We start from the raw sequence: 17,500 nt of genomic DNA on the forward strand, positions 1-17,500 counted from the left end.
GCAGGCCTCGCAGATGTGCGAAAAGGGGCTGCAGCCTCATATATGTCATATACATGTGGTACATGGTCTCCTCCAGCCCGCAGGAGCGGCTTACGGCTCGGAGATCCGTGTACAGACTTGTTACAGGGTCACTGCTCTACGCAGCGACCTCCACCTGAGATCCCTAAGGTGCATGGGAAGAATCCGCTCGTAAAGGGACTTCCAATGGGGACCCCCCCCCCCCCACCTCCAGGTGGAAAGGCAGCTCTTCATGGCGTGTCAGGACGGTGGACGAGCGGCAGCCCAAACCTGCATCCCTGAAAGGGATTGTGGGTGCCGATGAGAGACGGCTCAAGTTGTGTGGGCTCGGCTCTCGGATAAGACTGTGGGACTTGAGCCCGACAAGCAGTTCCGGCGACGCGGGGGTGACCCCGTCCGGAGTATTCCACACACCTGAGCCGCACCAAGATCCATTGAGGTAGGACGGGGGTCAGCCAGGACCCAGGCCAGAGGAAGGGATTCCTGGCCTGAGGCAACCATGTTCCAGACTCTCAATGGATCCTGATAGGAGCCGGGCAGACTCCGCAAAGCAGAACAGCTGATGCCCACCAGTGGCAGCCGCAACTCTTCGTGAAGTCAGCAACCCCATCGGAGAAAGAACGTCGCCAACACATGCCACCTGGAAGGGAGCTCGGCCTACAGGGATCTCTGCAGGGTTCTGAGGCGGACAGCTGCCATCTGCATACAGACACACACTAGCTACTCTCCACCCTCTCCTACTGTGAGACTCAAGACTGCCGCATAGACCCATTGTTTCCAGTTACCCCAGAAGAAGTCCACTAACCTCCTCTGCATTCTTGCGACAAAGGGGGCAGGTGGTGCCAAGGTGCCCACAACATGGAGGCCAGTGGCTGGTTTATGCCCACCATCCTGATTTGATGTGAAAGCACCCCAGCCAGGCCATGGCTTTCGTCTCTCTAGGTCCTGCCGGTTTCCTCAGAAGGACTCAGGTAGACTCCCAGATAGAGGAGATGCTTGGCGCTCTACTCCAAAGCTCTCATCTCCTCCGGCAGGGAGTCCGCCTGCCACTGACCCACTAGGAGTCCACTGGCCTACTAACGGAGGACACTGCTGAGAAAACTTCCTGGCACTTGCGCATCCTCCACAGGTCACTGGGATCTGTCACCATTAGGAGCACGTCATCGGCGTAGGCCAAGAGGACGATTTCCATAAATGGTTTGTGCAGAACCAGACCTGTCAGCCCCCACCGAAGAAAGCACAGGAATGGTTCAACACAGGTCGCATACAACCAGCCAGACATGGGGCACCCCTGACGTACTCCTCTTCCAAAGGGCATGAGCACTGTCAATAATCAGTTGATCTTAACAAGGTACTCTGCGGCAGAGTATAGGAGCAGAACCTGGGCTACAAAGTGTTGTCTGAGCCCAAATGCCTGCAGAGTGCCCTCCAGGAAACTGTGGTCTACCCAGTCAAACGCCTTCTCCTGGTCAAGAGAGAGAAACGCTGCTGGGGACCCAGTCTCCTGGAGCAGGTGGATCAGGTCCCCTTCGAGATGGATATTGTCCTGGATGGACCGGCCCGGGTCTGTGTAGAATTGGTCAGGATGAATGACCAGTTTCAACACTGAGCCAAGATGGTTGGCCATTGCCCAGGCGAAGATCTTGCAGTCCAGGTGCAAGAGGGAATCCGGATGTCAGTTCTCTTAGAATTCAGAACTGAAGTTCACAAAAGTTGCAGCCACAGCCAGAGTCTGGTGCAGAGATGAGTCAAACTCATGGAATAATGAGTTGAAGTTCAGCGCCGAGACAAGTAAACCTCACAGAACAGCGATGTGAACCAGCCTATGCCCCAGCTCAGGCCCTGAGACCCTGTCCTTTTCAATCTGGCCTAGTGCTTAAATTGTCCAGACCTAGTTCTCGGACCCAAACCCTGCCACTTCGATATACTCTGGAGCCGATGCCTCACCTCCTCAGTTTGGCCTGTACCCAACTTCTCCAATTCGGTTTGGTGCTTAAATCGATCTTTCCTCACTCTCAGGCCAGGGTCTGGGCTCTGCCGCCTCGGATCCTTTGTCTGTGTGATGTGTGGCTAATATTCAATCAGAAATCACAACTGTAGCCCTTTGCCACTTCCACTCATCACCTCCCAGCCTCGATCCATTCTTCCCTCCTCCATCACCTCCCGGCCTCGATCCATTCTTCCCTCCTCCATCACCTCCCGGCCTCGATCCATTCTTCCCTCCTCCATCACCTCCCGGCCTCTATCCATTCATCCCTCCTCCATCACCTCCCGGCCTCGATCCATTCTTCCCTCCTCCATCACCTCCCGGCCTCTATCCATTCTTCCCTCCTCCATCACCTCCCGGCCTCGATCCATTCTTCCCTCCTCCATCACCTCCCGGCCTCGATCCATTCTTCCCTCCTCCATCACCTCCCGGCCTCTATCCATTCTTCCCTCCTCCATCACCTCCCGGCCTCGATCCATTCTTCCCTCCTCCATCACCTCCCGGCCTCGATCCATTCTTCCCTCCTCCATCCATCTATCAGTTGCCAGCTCTTCATCCCCACTATCTTTCAGTTCAGCACAACACATCGTGGAAGTTAGCTATCCCTCTCTGGCCCCTCCTATACTTCTTGCTGCTTCGGAGACCCCACCCACCCTGGGCATTCTTTCTTCCCCCCTTTCCCAACAGGCAGAGGATACAATAGCCTGAAAGCACGTAGCACCTCAAGGGCAGCTCGTATCAGACTCCTGTACGATAGGATGGACTTGACCTCCAAATCTACCTCGTTATGATCGTGCACTTAATTGTTTACCAGCACTGCACTCTGCAACTGTTAGCTTTATTCTGCATTGTTATTGTTCTACCTCAATGATTTGATCTGCATGAACAGTATACAAGACAAGCTTTTCACTATAGCTTGGTACCTGTGACAATAACACACCAAACCAGTACAATGCAAGGGTCTCGACCCAAAACACTGACTCCATTTCCCTCCGCAGGTGCATCTTGTTTGTTGCTAATGGTCGAAGTTCAAAGTAAATTTATTACCAAAGTAGATATATGTCAATATACATATATGTCAGCAGAAACTACCCTGAGATTCATTTTCTTGTAGGCATTCGCAGTAGAACACAGAAGTACAACAGAATCAATGGCAAACTACACACAAACAAAAAGTGACTAACAATCGGTGTACAAAAGAAGACTATTAATATTAACAATTGGCTATTATATTAATTATACTTTTTCTGAACGACGATCACTGCCATCTATGGCCTGTGATTTCCCTGTGGGACTTGCGCTTTTGAAGTGTTTGTATAACCTGCTGTTTTTGTGGTATCCCAAAGGATTCAGTGGACTGGATTCTAAGAGAATCCAAGTATGGCCGTGGCAGGGCCCAGGGCTGAGAGTGAAAAACGAACCAATGTTTGCCCATCACTTGAGCGGACTCAGGGCTGGATTGAAGTAGCAGGGCCTGGGCCCGGGAGTGAAAAACGAACAAATGTTTGCCCATTGCTTGAGTGGACTTGGGGCTGGATGGAAGCTGTGAGCCCGGGCCTGAAAGTGAAACATGAACTGATGTTTGCCCATTGCTTGAGCAGAGTTGAGGCCGGATCGAAGTGGCAGGGCCCAGGCCTGAGAGTGGAAAATGAACCAATGTTTGCCCATCGCTTAAACTGACTCAGGGCTGGATTGAAGTAGCAGGGCCTGGGCCTGGGAGCAAAATATGAACTGATGTTTGCCCATTGCTTGAGCAGATTTGAGGCCGGATTGAAGTGGCAGGGCCCAGGCCTGAGAGCGAAACATGGACCAATGTTTGCCCATTGTTTGAGCGGACTCGGGGCTGGATCGAAGTGGCAGGGCCCAGGCCTGAGAGTGAAAAATGAACTGATGTTTGGCCGATTTAAGCAGTGAACCAGATTAAAAATACCAAGGTGTCAAGGCTGAGGATAAAGGACTAGCCAATGTTCAGCTCACTACTCCATGAGATTTACTCATCTCAACGCCGAACTGACTCTGCACCTAAGGCTTTTGCACTCATTGACCCTCACCTCAGCACTGAACTGACTCCATGGCTGTGGGTTTACTTTCAGGGACTCGGCATTTCAGGTTCTGTGTGTTATTTGCTTAATTTTTATATTGTTTGCGCAATTTGTTCATTTCCTTTGCATATTGGCTGCTTGATGGTCTTTGCTGTGTGGGTTTTTTTTAATGGGCTCTATTGAGTTTCTTTATTTTGTGGCTGTGTACAAGAAAACAAATCTCTAGGTTGTATATAGTAGACATTCTTTGGAAATATATGTACTTTGAGCTTTGAACTTCAAAACTGCAATTACAAAAATAAAAAGTAAATAAAGCATACTACAGCCAAGGATAATGTTGTAATTCTGGGTGATGTTACTGATGCAGCTTGTGAGCTATTTTTGTTGGGAAAGCACTGGAAAGGTAAACAGCCCGAAGGGGTTCTCAGGTCAGTGTGTTATCACCTCAGCGGGTTCTGGAAACTTCCACACAATGCCGCTACTAGAAAGCCAGGCTAATCGAGTGGGAAGGGCAGACAAGGACTGCCCAGGAAAGGGGTGGCGATGAGATTTTTCAAATCGTTGTCATCTATAAAATCCTGAGGGAGGAATAAAGTACAAAAGTGAAACAAAAATCCTGCTGACTCAAAAAAATGGGACTATCTGTTAATTACTGCATAGTTATTGATTAGCCACACTGTTCAGAATCAGAATGAGAATCAGGCTCTTTATCATTGACATACTGCATGTCTTGAAATCGGTTATTTTGTGACAGCAGTGCATAAAATATAATACAAATTCCTATCTTGTATATGTGTGTTGTCTTCAGGCTCTCAAACCTCCTCTTTGTGGTGGTTCAGTAATGAGAAGAGGGTTTTTGCAGTATCGCGTTTTGAAGCGATCCTCGTTCTGGGGAGGCTACTGCCCATAATGGAGTTCAAAATGCCCAGAATTGGAGTGACAATTCTTTGCCTGCAGCTCTTACTATCTGCTTCATCCGCACTTCATTCTGGTGTCTGCTCAGAATATATTTGGAGAGGGTGGGGCGGAAATAGGAAACCCCTTACCATCGTTTTTTCATATACGATAAATTATTTCTGGTACCCCTTACCATCATTTATCATATACGATAAGTTATTTCTGGTACGTGGGCACCTTTGCGACAAGAATACAACCAAATTCTCACACAGCATGAACAACACTGGGAAAGAATGGCCTCTCATGGAGAGACAGAGCACAAAAACAGGCCCTTCAGCCCACCGAGTCCAAGCCAACCATGAAGCACCCATTGGTAAACTAATCCAACCTTAACACATTTTATTCTCTCCACGTTCCCATCAATTGACCCCTTTCATTCTATCTACCTAGACTCTAAGAGCCATTAGCCTGCCAAACTATGCACCTTTGGGATAGGGGGGAAACCACAACATACAAAGGAAGCCCACAGACTTAGATTTAGAGATTTACAGCAACGTAACAGCCCCAATGCATGTGTCCAATTCACCTACTAAAGGCCAATTTATACTTCTGCATCAAGTCTACGCCATAGGTACAGCGTAGCCACGTACCCAACACCGTAACCTACACTGTAGCCTGACGCGCACCTCCCCAAAAATGTAACTACGTGTCGCGGCGACGCAGACCTCAACAACTGTGATTGGTCCGCTTGGTAGCATCGCATTTCCTCCTACACATTTCTGGTTGCTTCTGAACGATGAACGAAATCGTCAAATCTACCTGCCGACATCCGAAAATATTTGAAATGCACTTCCTCGTCCATGTCTCTCAGTGGCCAGACAGGCACAGAAAATTCACCCTCCAGCCCCAATCCGTTCAATGGTCGTACACACCATCTCCTCCGACGTCTTCTCTCTTTCCTGCGTTGCAGTAATTTCAATAAAAGTAACTCTTGTTCAACATTTATTAGCTCCGACTCCAACACGATGCGCTCAGTTTCAGTCGCCATTGTTTGAAGTACAGAAAGAAACTCAACACAGTGGCATAGAAACCTCACCGCCAACTAGCGTATTGGCGGTGAATTGCAGAGCGGCGCAGATGCACCAACGCACAAGTATAAATGCTCACAACAGCGTAGGGTATGGCGTAGAGCCTACGCAGAAGTATAAATCAGCTTTAATCCGTACACCTTTGGAACGTGGGAGGAAATCAGAGCACCCAGGGAAAACCTACGTGGGCTTAGGGAGAACATACAAATGCCTTACAGACAGTGGTGGAATAAATCCAATAGCATAACAGAGACCGCTATGCTACCGTGCCACCTCCTAATGTGGTTCACATGGAATCATGCAAACTCCACACAGACAGCATCGGAAGTCATAGTCGAATTAGGTCGCTGGCAGTGGCTCTATCTGTTTCCGTAGGGTCTGCTACATCCCGTTCATTGGGACGTCAGTATCTCTGCCAGCAGCAGGGTGAGCAGCCTGGACCAGACACTACCACTGAAGAGTCACGAGCCCGCAAGCATTCAGCAGAGTACCATCAAGCAGTTTGCAGCATCCGTGGAATTGTCCTTGTTTCAGGTCAGCACACTTCATGCCCCAATATGACGCTAATTCTTTCCCCCCACCACTTCCACTAACAGATACCACTCCACTTGCGGACCCTCTCCAGCCATTTGTTTTTGTTTTCTCGATCCAGCTCCTACCATCTCGTGTCTCCTCCTTCACTGCCTTGAGCGGCTGCCCAGTCTGAGGAACCGCTTGGCATCCGCATAACCTCCGGAATGTTCCTGGGAGATAAGGATGCTGCTAATTAAGCAGTTTCTCTGCACACATTTGCAATTTCTGCACCCAGTGGCTGCTTTATCAGGGCCTCTCAGAAACTGCTGACCTCCTGGGAATTTCATGCACAACAGTCTCTAGAGTTTACAGAGAATAGTACAAAAAAACAAAAGAAAGCATCAGTACAGAACCCTGAAATTCATTTTCTTGAGGGCAATCACAGTAAATGCACGAAACACAATAAAAAGCAGCGAAAGCGACCAATGTGCAAGAAGAGAAACAAACTGTGCGAATACTAGAGGGAAGAGGAGAAACAAAAGAAAAATAAAACAGGGAGAACGGAGCCCCACACATCAAAGTTGCTGGTGAACGCAGCAGGCCAGGCAGCATCTATAGGAAGAGGTGCAGTCGACGTTTCAGGCCGAGACCCTTCGTCAGGACTAACTGAAGGAAGAGTGAGTGAGGGATTTGAAAGCTGGAGGGGGGAACAGAGCCCGACGGGTTTGAGGTGACAGGCAGGAAGGCGACAGGAACTCAGGCAACCACATGTTACAACAATGGTGCGAAGAGCTTCTCGGAGACACGGCGTGCCGGACCTCAAAGTGGATGGGCTACAGCAGCAAACGAATGCTCAGCCGCCACTTTGTTAGGTATGAGGTACAGTACATAATAAAGCAGCCCCCCTGAGAGCATAAGCAAGTGTGCATACGCACAGAAACACATACAGTACACACGTCAACACCCACATTCGTTGGCACAGGGGATCCTGCAGATGCTGGACACTTCGAGCAACACAGACAAACAAACAAACATATCAGTAAATAAATAAATAAATAAAATGCTGTTGGAATTCTGCAAGGCAGGCGGTCCCCGTGGAGGGGAATGAACAGTCGACGTTTCAAGCCAAGACCCTTCATCAGGACAGTACATTTTCCTCCATAGGTGCTGCCTGACATGCTGAGTTACTCCAGCATTTTGTGTGTGTTACAAGCACACATTCACTCACACAAAACCAAATTACTCGCGCATATATACCACTCACACACATATACTCATTCATGCGTGCACACACACAAACAATTTGTGACTGACTCTTTCTCCAAATCCACACCCCACCCCTTACAACCCATATCTTTAGCTCCTGGCTCTGCAAAGAGGAAAAACCAGTCTGCTGACTGAACGGCCACGGGGCCACAGGAGCAGAGAAAATATTTTGATCTGTATGATCTTGAATCAGATGGGTTGCTTAGACTCTCTTTGATGCCACATCTCAATTAATTCTTACGTGAAAGACACCTAAATCAACACACAAAGAAAAAAAAATGCTGGAGAAACTCAGCAGGTCGGGCAGCTTCAATGGAGGGGATAAACAGTCGTTGTTTTGGACTGAGGCCCTTCAACAGGACTGGAAGGGAAGGGGACAGAAGCATAACAAAAGGATGCAGGGGGCAGGTGAATCTCAATGAGGGGGTGCAGGAGGGTGGGGAAGGGGGAAATGAGAGAAGCTGGGAGGTGATGGTGGAAGAGGCAAAGCACTGATGAAGAATCAGATAGGGGAAGAGAGTAGAAATGGGATAAAGGGAGGGAAATGGGGAACCAGAGTGAGTAGGGTAGGAGAGCTCCTGTACATGGTTCTAACTCCATAATCAAGTTCACAGAAGACACCACGGTGGTTGGCCTGATCGGAGGGGATGACGAGATGGCCTACAGGGACGAGGTCCAGCACCTGGCCACGTGGTGTGCCGACAACAACCTGGCCCTTAACACCCAGAAGACCAAGGATACCATTGTGAACCTCAGGCATGCTAGGAGCCACACTCACGTCCCCACCTACATCAACGGAGCTGTGGTGGAGCTTGTATCAAGCTTCAAATTCCTTGGTGTCCGCATTTCCGAGGATCTCACCTGGTCCCTGAACTCCTCCATCCTGATCAAAAAGGCGCAACAGAGCCTTTATTTCCTGCAGAGCATCAAGAAAGCTCACCTCTGTCCCAGGATACTGACGGACTTTTACCGCTGTATCATTGAGAGCATACTCACCAACTGCATCTCAGTGTTGTATGGCAATTGTCCCGTATCGGACCACAAAGCACTCCAGCGTGTGGTGAAAACTGCCCAGCGGATTATTGGCACCCCATTGCCTACCACTGAGAATATCTATCATAAACGCTACCTGGGCAGGGTGAAAAGCATTATCAAGGATGCATCTCACCTTAACTATGGACTTTTACTCTCCTCCCATCCGGCAGGCACTACAGGAGCCTCCGCTCCCGCACCAGCAGACACAGGAAGAGCTTCTTCCCTGAGGCTGTGACCCTGCTGAACCTCACATCACAGCGCGAAGCAGTATTGCACCCATATTGTACTGTCTCAGTACTTTTATATTTGTGTGCTGTAGCACTTACTTTTTACTCACAGTTACTTTGTAAATAACACTATTCTTTGCATTACTGGTCAGATGCTAACTGCATTTCATTGGCTTTGTATCTGTACTCGGCACAATGACAACAAAGTTGAAACTAATCTAATCTAACAGAGCCACAGCGTTATCAGAAAACAGAGGATGGGGGGGCGAGGAGCAGCAGAGGGAAGTGGAAGTCAGAAATATCTCTTTTTTGGGGTGAGGATCTTGACTGGGGATTCGGAACTTGAAATGGTCTATTATTGTCACATTTACAGTGAAAAGCTTCAGTGCACGCCATCCAGAAAGGTCACTTCATGCACAAGTACAATGAGGCGGTAAAAGAGGATGCAGAATGTAGTGTCAGAGAACGGGGAAGGGAAAGTGCAGGCAGACAGACAGACAGTGCAAAGGAAATGGAGGGACCCGACATTTTGTTGAATGCCTTGCTGTCATTCCTGATGGCTCCAATCACTTGCAGCTCAAGCCATAGGCTAGGGACAGTCACAACTTTGTTGCAACTGACCAGTTTCTGCTACACGACCAAAAAGATTTAAAGCATAAACGATACCTCGACTTCCTCAATGTTTTGATGCATGGTGGCAATGAAATGAAGTAGCACGGTGCCTTGTCACCCCTTTACTGCTTGTCCTCGCTGCCTTTGCCTCTGTTTTCAGTTTCAATTTCCTGGTTGCGTAACATTTGAAACGGGTTGGAGCTTCGGTGCATAAATTAAAGGTGGAGCTGCTTTTTTTTTGTCGTGTGAGTGATGTCTCAGTGTCTGAGCAGCTGGAACGCTGCTATCTCTTTGAATTACGTTTATTTATGCAACAGTAGTAGTTGATTTTAATTTAGGTATCTGCCCAGGTGTTAAAATAAAATCCTGAGCAACACACAGTGGTTCAAGGCAGCATCTACCGAGAGAGTACAACGATTTCTCTAACTTCCAGTAATTCCCCTACCCCCTCCCTCTTGTTCCATTTCCCATTCTGTCTCCCCTCTTACCTCTCACCTCCCCCCTCCTCCTTCCCTCTCTCCCATGGTCCACTCTCCTCTTCCATCAGCTTCCTTCTTCTCCAGCCTTTTACCTTTTCCACCTATCATCTTCACCCTCTCCCCCACTACCTGGCTTCACCTATCTTCTACACACAAGAGGTATTGCAGATGTTGGAAATCTAGAGCAACCAACTCCTCCGCCTCCCGCCTCCTTCTTATTCCAGCTCCATCCCCCTTCCTTTCCAGTCCTGATGAAGGATCTTGGCCTGAAACGTCGACTGTTTATTCCCCTCCATAGATGCTGCCTGACCTGCAGAGCTCGTCCAGCACACCGTGTACCACCTCCTTCCCCTCCTCTTACATTCTTACTCTGCTTCTTGTCCCTTCATTTCCAACCCTGACGAAGGCTCTCGACTCTTTATTCCTCTCCGTAGATGCTGCCTGGCCTGCTGAGTTCCTCCAGCGTGTTGTTCGCGTTACTCTGGATTTCCGGCATCTGCAGAAGTCCTTGTGTCTATCTATGGAGGGAAATGGATAGCTGACATTTCCCGCCAAGACCCTGAACCAGGTCTCCAACCATCTGAATCTAACCTTACCTCAGAGACGGAACGATGAAGACCCAGGGTAGAAAATCTTCTAAACTTCATGGAAAGTTCATTATCAAGGTACGCATACGTTACCATATACTGCCTCGAGACTCATTTTCTTGCAGGCATTTAGAGGGAAATAAAGAAATACAATAGAATACTACAGCAATCTTTACATAAACAGACAATTAGGCCTATTTTTGTAGTCTTTTCCGTTCCTGGGCATTGATATGTCCATACCAGGCCGTGATACAACAACACACATCAAAGTTGCTGGTGAACGCAGCAGGTCAGGCAGAATCTCTAGGAAGAGGTACAGTCGACGTTTCAGGCCGAGACCTCCGTCAGGACTAACTGAAGGAAGAGTTACTAAGAGATTTGAAAGTGGGAGGGGGAGGGGGAGGGGGAGATCCGAAATGATAGGAGAAGACAGGAGGGGCAGGGATGGAGCCAAGAGCTGGACAGGTGATTGGCAAAAGGGATATGAGAGGATCATGGGACAGGAGGACCAGGGAGAAGGAAAAGGGAGAGGGGGAGAAAAACCCAGAGGATGGTCAAGGGGTATAGTCAGAGGGACAGAGGGAGAAAAAGGAGAAAGAGAGAAAGAATGTGTGTATATGAATAAATAAGGGATGGGGTACAAGGGGGAGGTGGGGCATTAGCGGAAGTTAGAGAAGTCAATGTTCATGTCATCAGGTTGGAGGCTACCCAGACATTTGACTTCTCTAACTTCCGCTAATGCCCCACCTCCCCCTCGTACCCCATCCCTTATTTATTTATATACACACACTCTTTCTCTCTCTCTCCTTTTCCTCCCTCTGTCCCTCTGACTATACCCCTTGCCCATCCTCTGGGTTTTTCCCCCCCTCCCCCTTTTCCTTCTCCCTGGTCCCCCTGTCCCATGATTATCTCATATCCCTTTTGCCAATCACCTGTCCAGCTCTTGGCTCCATCCCTCCCCCTCCTGTCTTCTCCTGTCATTTTGGATCTCCCCCTCCCACTTTCAAATCTCTTACTAGCTCTTCCTTCAGTTAGTCCTGACGAAGGGTCTCAGCCCGAAACGTCGACTGTACCTCTTCCTAGAGATGCTGCCTGGCCTGCTGCTTCACCAGCAACTTTGATGTGTGTTGCTCGAATTTCCAGCATCTGCAGAATTCCTTGTGTTTACATGATACAAGAAGTTAGGATGCTTACCACTGTGCACCTATAGAAGTTCGTCAAAGTTTTTTGGTGACATGCCAAATCTACATAAGTTTACAAGTAGATACCCTGTCATGCCTTCGTCATGATGATACTTTGGTGCTGGTCACAGGACAGATCCCATGATATTCCACGTCAAGGAATTTAAAGCTACTGAACCTCTCCACCTCCGATCACCTAATGAAGACTGATTCATGGACCTCTGGCCTCTTCCTCCTGTAGCTGGTAATCAGCTCCTTGGTTTTGCTGCTGTGAGTGAGAGGTTGTTCTTACAGCACCACTCAACCAGACTTTCAATCTCCTTTCTATGTTCCGATTTGCTCGAATTTTGATTTGGCCAACAACAGTGATGTCATCAGGAAACTTAAATAAGACATTGTCAAGTACGTGAGGACATGTAATTAAGGCAAGAAGGATAAGTTTAAAGGAGATGTGTGGAGCTCTGTTCTTTTTAAACACGGAGAGCGTGTGTCTGGAAGTAGCAGCCTGGGAGAGTGGTGGCAGCATATAGGATCTTGGCATTGAGGAGAGACGTGAAGAGACTGAAGATACTGAAATCTGCAGCCGCCAACAATCTACTGGAGGAAATCAGACGTTCTAGCAGTGTTTGTGAGGAAGGAAACTTTCAACATTTCCAGTCAAAATCTTGCGTCAGGACTTGGCGGTGTTTCAGAGGCTGCCAGGACACCTATGAGTATATAGAGACTGGGTCATGGGTAGGCAGAACAGAACTAGTTTAAAATGACACAGTGGTCAGCACAGACATTTTGGGCCGAACAGCCTGTTCCCGTACTTTACTGTTCCATGTGTCGCACACGTTGTTCATGATCAAGTATACATTCTGTAAAACTCTGCAAGTCATCTTGAGCTGGATAAAGTAGAGTCAGACACCAGTACAGCACAGATACAGGCCCTTCAGCCCAACAAGTCTATGCTAACAATTGTGCTCACCCAGTTTCCTGCTGGCTCATATCCTACTGAGCCCCTATCTATTCAGTGCTTCTCAACTGATGCTATTGTACCTGCCCGAACCACCTCTTCTGGCAACTTGTTCCATAGACTCTCCATCCTCTGCCCCTCAGGTCCCTTTCAAATCCTCCCCCGTCATCCCAAATTAATCCCACTAGTTTTGGACTCCCCTAGCCTGAGGAAAAGGTTCTTACAATCCATCTTATCTATGCCCCTCCTAATCTTAAACATTTCTATAAAGTTGTCCCTTATTCAAAGATTCAAAGCACAATTGGAGTACTGCGCAGACACAACAGGAACGTTCCCGCGCAGGTCTGACAAAGAGCTTGAAAAAGCACCAAATTTTTCGATGGGAGTCGTCGACTGCAGTACTGCGCAGATACAACAGGAGCATTCCCATCCAGGTCCAACAAAGATTTTCGATGGGAAACCCAGTCTCTAGAGAAGAGCGGTACTGCCCAGCAGAGTGGTCCTCATGGGACCGGTCATCATCGGAGTGGTCTGAGTCAGTTAGAAGGCTTTGGCTCAGCAGGGCTTTGGCGAGAACCATTAGAACATGAGAAATAGGAGCAGGAGTAGGCCATCCGGCCCATCGAGCCTGCCCTGCCATTCAATAAGATCATGGCTGATCTGTCCGTAAACTCAGGTCCATCTACCTGCCTTTTCCCCATAACCCTTAATTCCCTTACTATGTAAAAACCTATCTAACTGTATCTTAAATGTATTTAGTGAAGAAGCCTCAACTGCTTCCCTGGGCAGAGAATTCCACAGATTCACCGCTCTCTGGGAAAAACAGTTTCTCCTCATCTCCATCCTAAATCTTCTCCCCTGAATCTTGAGGCAATGTCCCCTAGTTCTAGTCTCACCCACCAATGGAAACAACTTTCCTACTTCTACCTTAGCTATCCCTTTCAAAATTTTGTATGTTTCAATAGGATCCCCTCTCATTCTTCTGAACTCCAGACAGCATAGTCCCAGGCAACTCATTCTCTCCTCATAGGTGAACCCCTTCATTCCTGGAATCAACCTGGTGAACCTCCTCTGCACTGCCTCCAAAGCCAGTATATCCTTCCTCAAGTATAGAGACCAGAACTGCACACAGTACTCCAGGTGCAGCCTCACCAGTACCCTGTATAGTTGCAGCATAACCTCCCTGCTCTTGAATTCAATCCCTCTGGCAATGAAGACAACATTCCGTTTGTCTTCTTAATAACCTGTTGTACCTGCAAGCCAACTTTTTGTAATTCATGAACAAGCACTCCCAAGTCCCTCTGCACAACAGCATACTGCAACCTTTCACCATTTAATTAATAATCTGCTCTTCTATTATTCCTTCCAGAGTGGATGATCTCGCATTTACCAACATTGTATTCCATCTGCCAAACCTTGGCCCACTCACTTAACCTATCTATATCCCTCTGCAGACTCTCCACATCCTCTGTACAATTTGCTTTTCCACTCAGTTTAGTGTCATCAGCAAATGTCGCTATGCTACACTCAGTCCCCTCTTCCAAATCATCAGTGTAAATAGTAAACAGCTGCGGGCCCAGCACCGACCCCTGCGGCACCCCACTCACCACTGATGCCAACCGGAGAAACAGGGGGATGGGAACCCACACAGAGATGAAGAGGGAAGTGATGCAGAGTCCAAAGCTAGAGTTAGTGAAGAAAACAGTAAGAGCAGAGTGCATAAAAGTAAAAAGCAAAAATCGCATCGGTCACTAGATTCTAAAAGGACAATGAGCACAAGAGCACTTTATCTAAATGCCCGTAGTATTAGAAACAAGGTTAGTGAACTTGTGGCACAGATCAGTACCGAGGCATATGATTTAGTGGCCATTACAGAAACCTGGCTGCAAGGTGGAGATGACTGGGAATTAAATATCCAAGGGTATCAGGTAATACGGAAAGATAGGCAGGAAGGCAGAGGAGGTGGGGTGGCGCTCTTGATTAGGGATGAGATCAGGGCGATTGTGAGAGACGATATAAGATCTACGGAGCAGAATGTTGAGTCTATCTGGGTAGAGAATAAGAATAATAAAGGGAAAAAAATCACTGGTGGGTGTTGTCTATAGGCCACCTAATAAAAATACTGCAGTGGCAGAGACGATTAATCAAGAAATAACTGAGGCTTGTAGGAATGGAACGGCAGTTGTCATGGGGGATTGTAACTTCCACATAGATTGGGTGAATCAGGTTGGTCAAGGAAGTCTTGAGGAAGACTTCATAGAATGCATTCGTGATGGCTTTCTTGAGCAGCATGTTAGTGAACCTGTAAGGGAAAATGCTATCTTAGATCTAGTCCTGTGCAATGAGACAGGTAAGATTAATGATCTTGTAGTCAGGGATCCTTTTGGAAAGAGTGATCATAGTATGATTGAATTTCGCATTCAGATGGAGGATGAAATAGTTAGACCTAAAACTAGTGTATTATGCTTGAACAAGGGAGACTACAACGGGATGAGGGAGGAGTTGGCTAATGTGGATTGGGAGCACAGGCTATTTGGTGGGGCAGTTGAGAAACAGTGGAACACTTTCAAAGAGATTTTTCACAGTGCTCAACAAAAGTACATTCCAGTCAAAAGTAAGGACAGTAAGTTTGGGGAGAGCCAGCCTTGGATAACTAAAGAAATAAAAGATAGTATCAAATTAAAAGGTGATGTGTACAAAGTCGCAAAGAGTAGTTGGAGACTGGAGGATTGGGAAAACTTTAAAAAGCAACAGAGAACTACTAAACAAGAAATAAGGAAAGGGAAGATAGAGTATGAAAGTAAATGAGCACAAAATTTAAAAACAGGTAGCAAAAGTTTTTATAAATATATAAAGCAGAAGAGAGTGGCTAAAGTCACCTGACTCCAGTGGCGTATCGGTAAGTTCATTCCTTATTTCTTATTCAATTCTAGAGAGAATAGGGAGCATGTCCACAAAAACAGTGTTCTGTTCTGGCTGTCGGATGTGGGATTTCCAGGAGGCTCCCAGCCTCCCCAGTGGCCACATCTGCCCCAGGTGCGTCGAGATGCAGCTCCTTAGAGACTGCGTTGGGGACTGGAGCAGCAGCTTGATAATCTTCGCCTTATCAGGGAAAGCGAGGCAGTGATAGCTACAGGGAGGTAGTCACCCCAAGGTGACAGGAGAGGGCAAGGGGAACTTCAGATAGTGGAGAGCACCCCTGTGGTCTACCCCTCAACAATAAGTACTCCATTTTGAGTAGTACTGGGGGGATGACCTCCTCGGGCCATGCCTCTGGCACTGTGGCTTAGAAAGGTAGGGAACGGAAGAGGATGGGAGCAGTTATAGAGAACTCTATAGCCAGTGGGACAGATAGGTGATTATGTGGATGCATAAAAGAAACATGGATGACAGTTTGCCTCCCAGCTGCCAGGGTCCGAGATGTTTCTGGACACATCCACAATATCCTGAAAAGGGAGGGTGAGCAGCCAGAAGTCATGGCACATATTGGTATTACGAACTGTAACGCTTTAGAAATAAACTAGCAGCAAGAGATTTCACACTTAGTCGGGTTTGAACGTTAAAACCTCTATCTTTATTAGTATCTACTTATAATGTCGTAACTTATCCAAGATAAGCAAATGTTAACAGTGTTATGTGTGTATGTATGTGTGTAGTATAGCTCCCAATCTACGTTAAGCTTAGGAAAACAAAGCTTAGAGTCTTGAGATGGTAAAGTAGGAAAGTTCAATTCATCCACGGAATAAATGGTAAGAGAGAGGTATTCGTAATCCAGGGTAAATGTAGAGAGAAGGCAATTACGTCGAATTCCACGGGTTCTACGATGGTAATTAATAAATATCAGTTGTCGAGGATCCTCTGTCGAGCCGTTCCAAATCCACATACGAGTTCCCACCAGAGTGATCTGTCACAGGGATGTTGTCTTCAAGTGATTACACATAACATACCCAGGCAAGGGTTAACTTCGAGTGGTCCCACAGGACATTCCTTAATCCACTCCTATGGATTATGCAAAGTGACAGCCACACATTCGATGTGCACTGGATCGATAACCAACCCACCCTTGTGGGTGCAGCAGAGTTCCAGATCCCCAGCCTCGACAAGCTGGAGCTGCTCCCCTTTTCCAGGTAGGTAGGTAGGTTTCTTTCTCTCTCTCTCTCTCCCCCCCGCCCCTCTCCCTCTCCCTCCCGACTTCTGACCATGACTGTCTGTGTCCTTGTTTTAAAGCTAAACAAGCTGCAAGTCAGTCAGTGAGCAATATCACAGTCCCGCCTCATTTAGACGCTCCTGAGGTGACAATCCACAGTGAACGAAACCTGTGGGTTCGTAACATTGGTAGCAACGACATAGGAAGGAAAAGGGAGGAGGTCCGAAATAAAGAATATAGGGAGTTAGGACGGAAGCTGAGAAGCAGGACTCTAAGGGTAGTAATCTCAGGATTGCTGCCTGTGCCAGGCGACAGTGAGGATAGGGGTAGAATGAGGTGGCAGATAAATGCGTGGCTGAAGAATTGGAGTGGGGGCAGTGATTCAGATTTCTGGATGATTGGGACCTCTTCTGGGGCGGGTGGGACCCGTACAAAAGGGGCAGGTTGCACTTGAATCTGAGGG

At 47.8% G+C, this 17,500-nt stretch overlaps 2 protein-coding genes across 2 annotated transcripts in view; one reads left to right on the forward strand and one right to left on the reverse strand.

Moving 5' to 3' along the window:
* The window catches only part of LOC134339470 (shiftless antiviral inhibitor of ribosomal frameshifting protein homolog), a 47,526-nt gene extending 37,649 nt beyond the window's left edge, over positions 1-9,877 (reverse strand). Inside the window, exon 1 of the mRNA XM_063036008.1 lies at positions 9,740-9,877. Coding sequence (XP_062892078.1) covers positions 9,740-9,766 — 27 coding nt within the window. The 5' untranslated portion in view covers positions 9,767-9,877. The remainder of the gene's footprint in view (positions 1-9,739) is intronic.
* LOC134339323 (uncharacterized) lies at positions 5,180-9,669 on the forward strand. The gene is made up of 2 exons (XM_063035727.1): positions 5,180-7,222; positions 8,419-9,669. Exon 2 carries the CDS (start codon positions 8,467-8,469, stop codon positions 9,079-9,081), a length of 615 nt encoding a protein of 204 aa, XP_062891797.1. The 5' UTR covers positions 5,180-7,222; positions 8,419-8,466; the 3' UTR covers positions 9,082-9,669.
* Positions 9,878-17,500: the final 7,623 nt, after the last annotated feature.

This window comes from Mobula hypostoma, chromosome 29 (genome assembly GCF_963921235.1).
Source record: "Mobula hypostoma chromosome 29, sMobHyp1.1, whole genome shotgun sequence".
NCBI classification, from domain to species: domain Eukaryota; kingdom Metazoa; phylum Chordata; class Chondrichthyes; order Myliobatiformes; family Myliobatidae; genus Mobula; species Mobula hypostoma.

Excerpts from the sequence above, each read along its gene's own strand:
- LOC134339323 (XM_063035727.1), top strand. The coding sequence starts at position 8,467 with ATGGCCTACAGGGACGAGGTCCAGCACCTGGCCACGTGGTGTGCCGAC.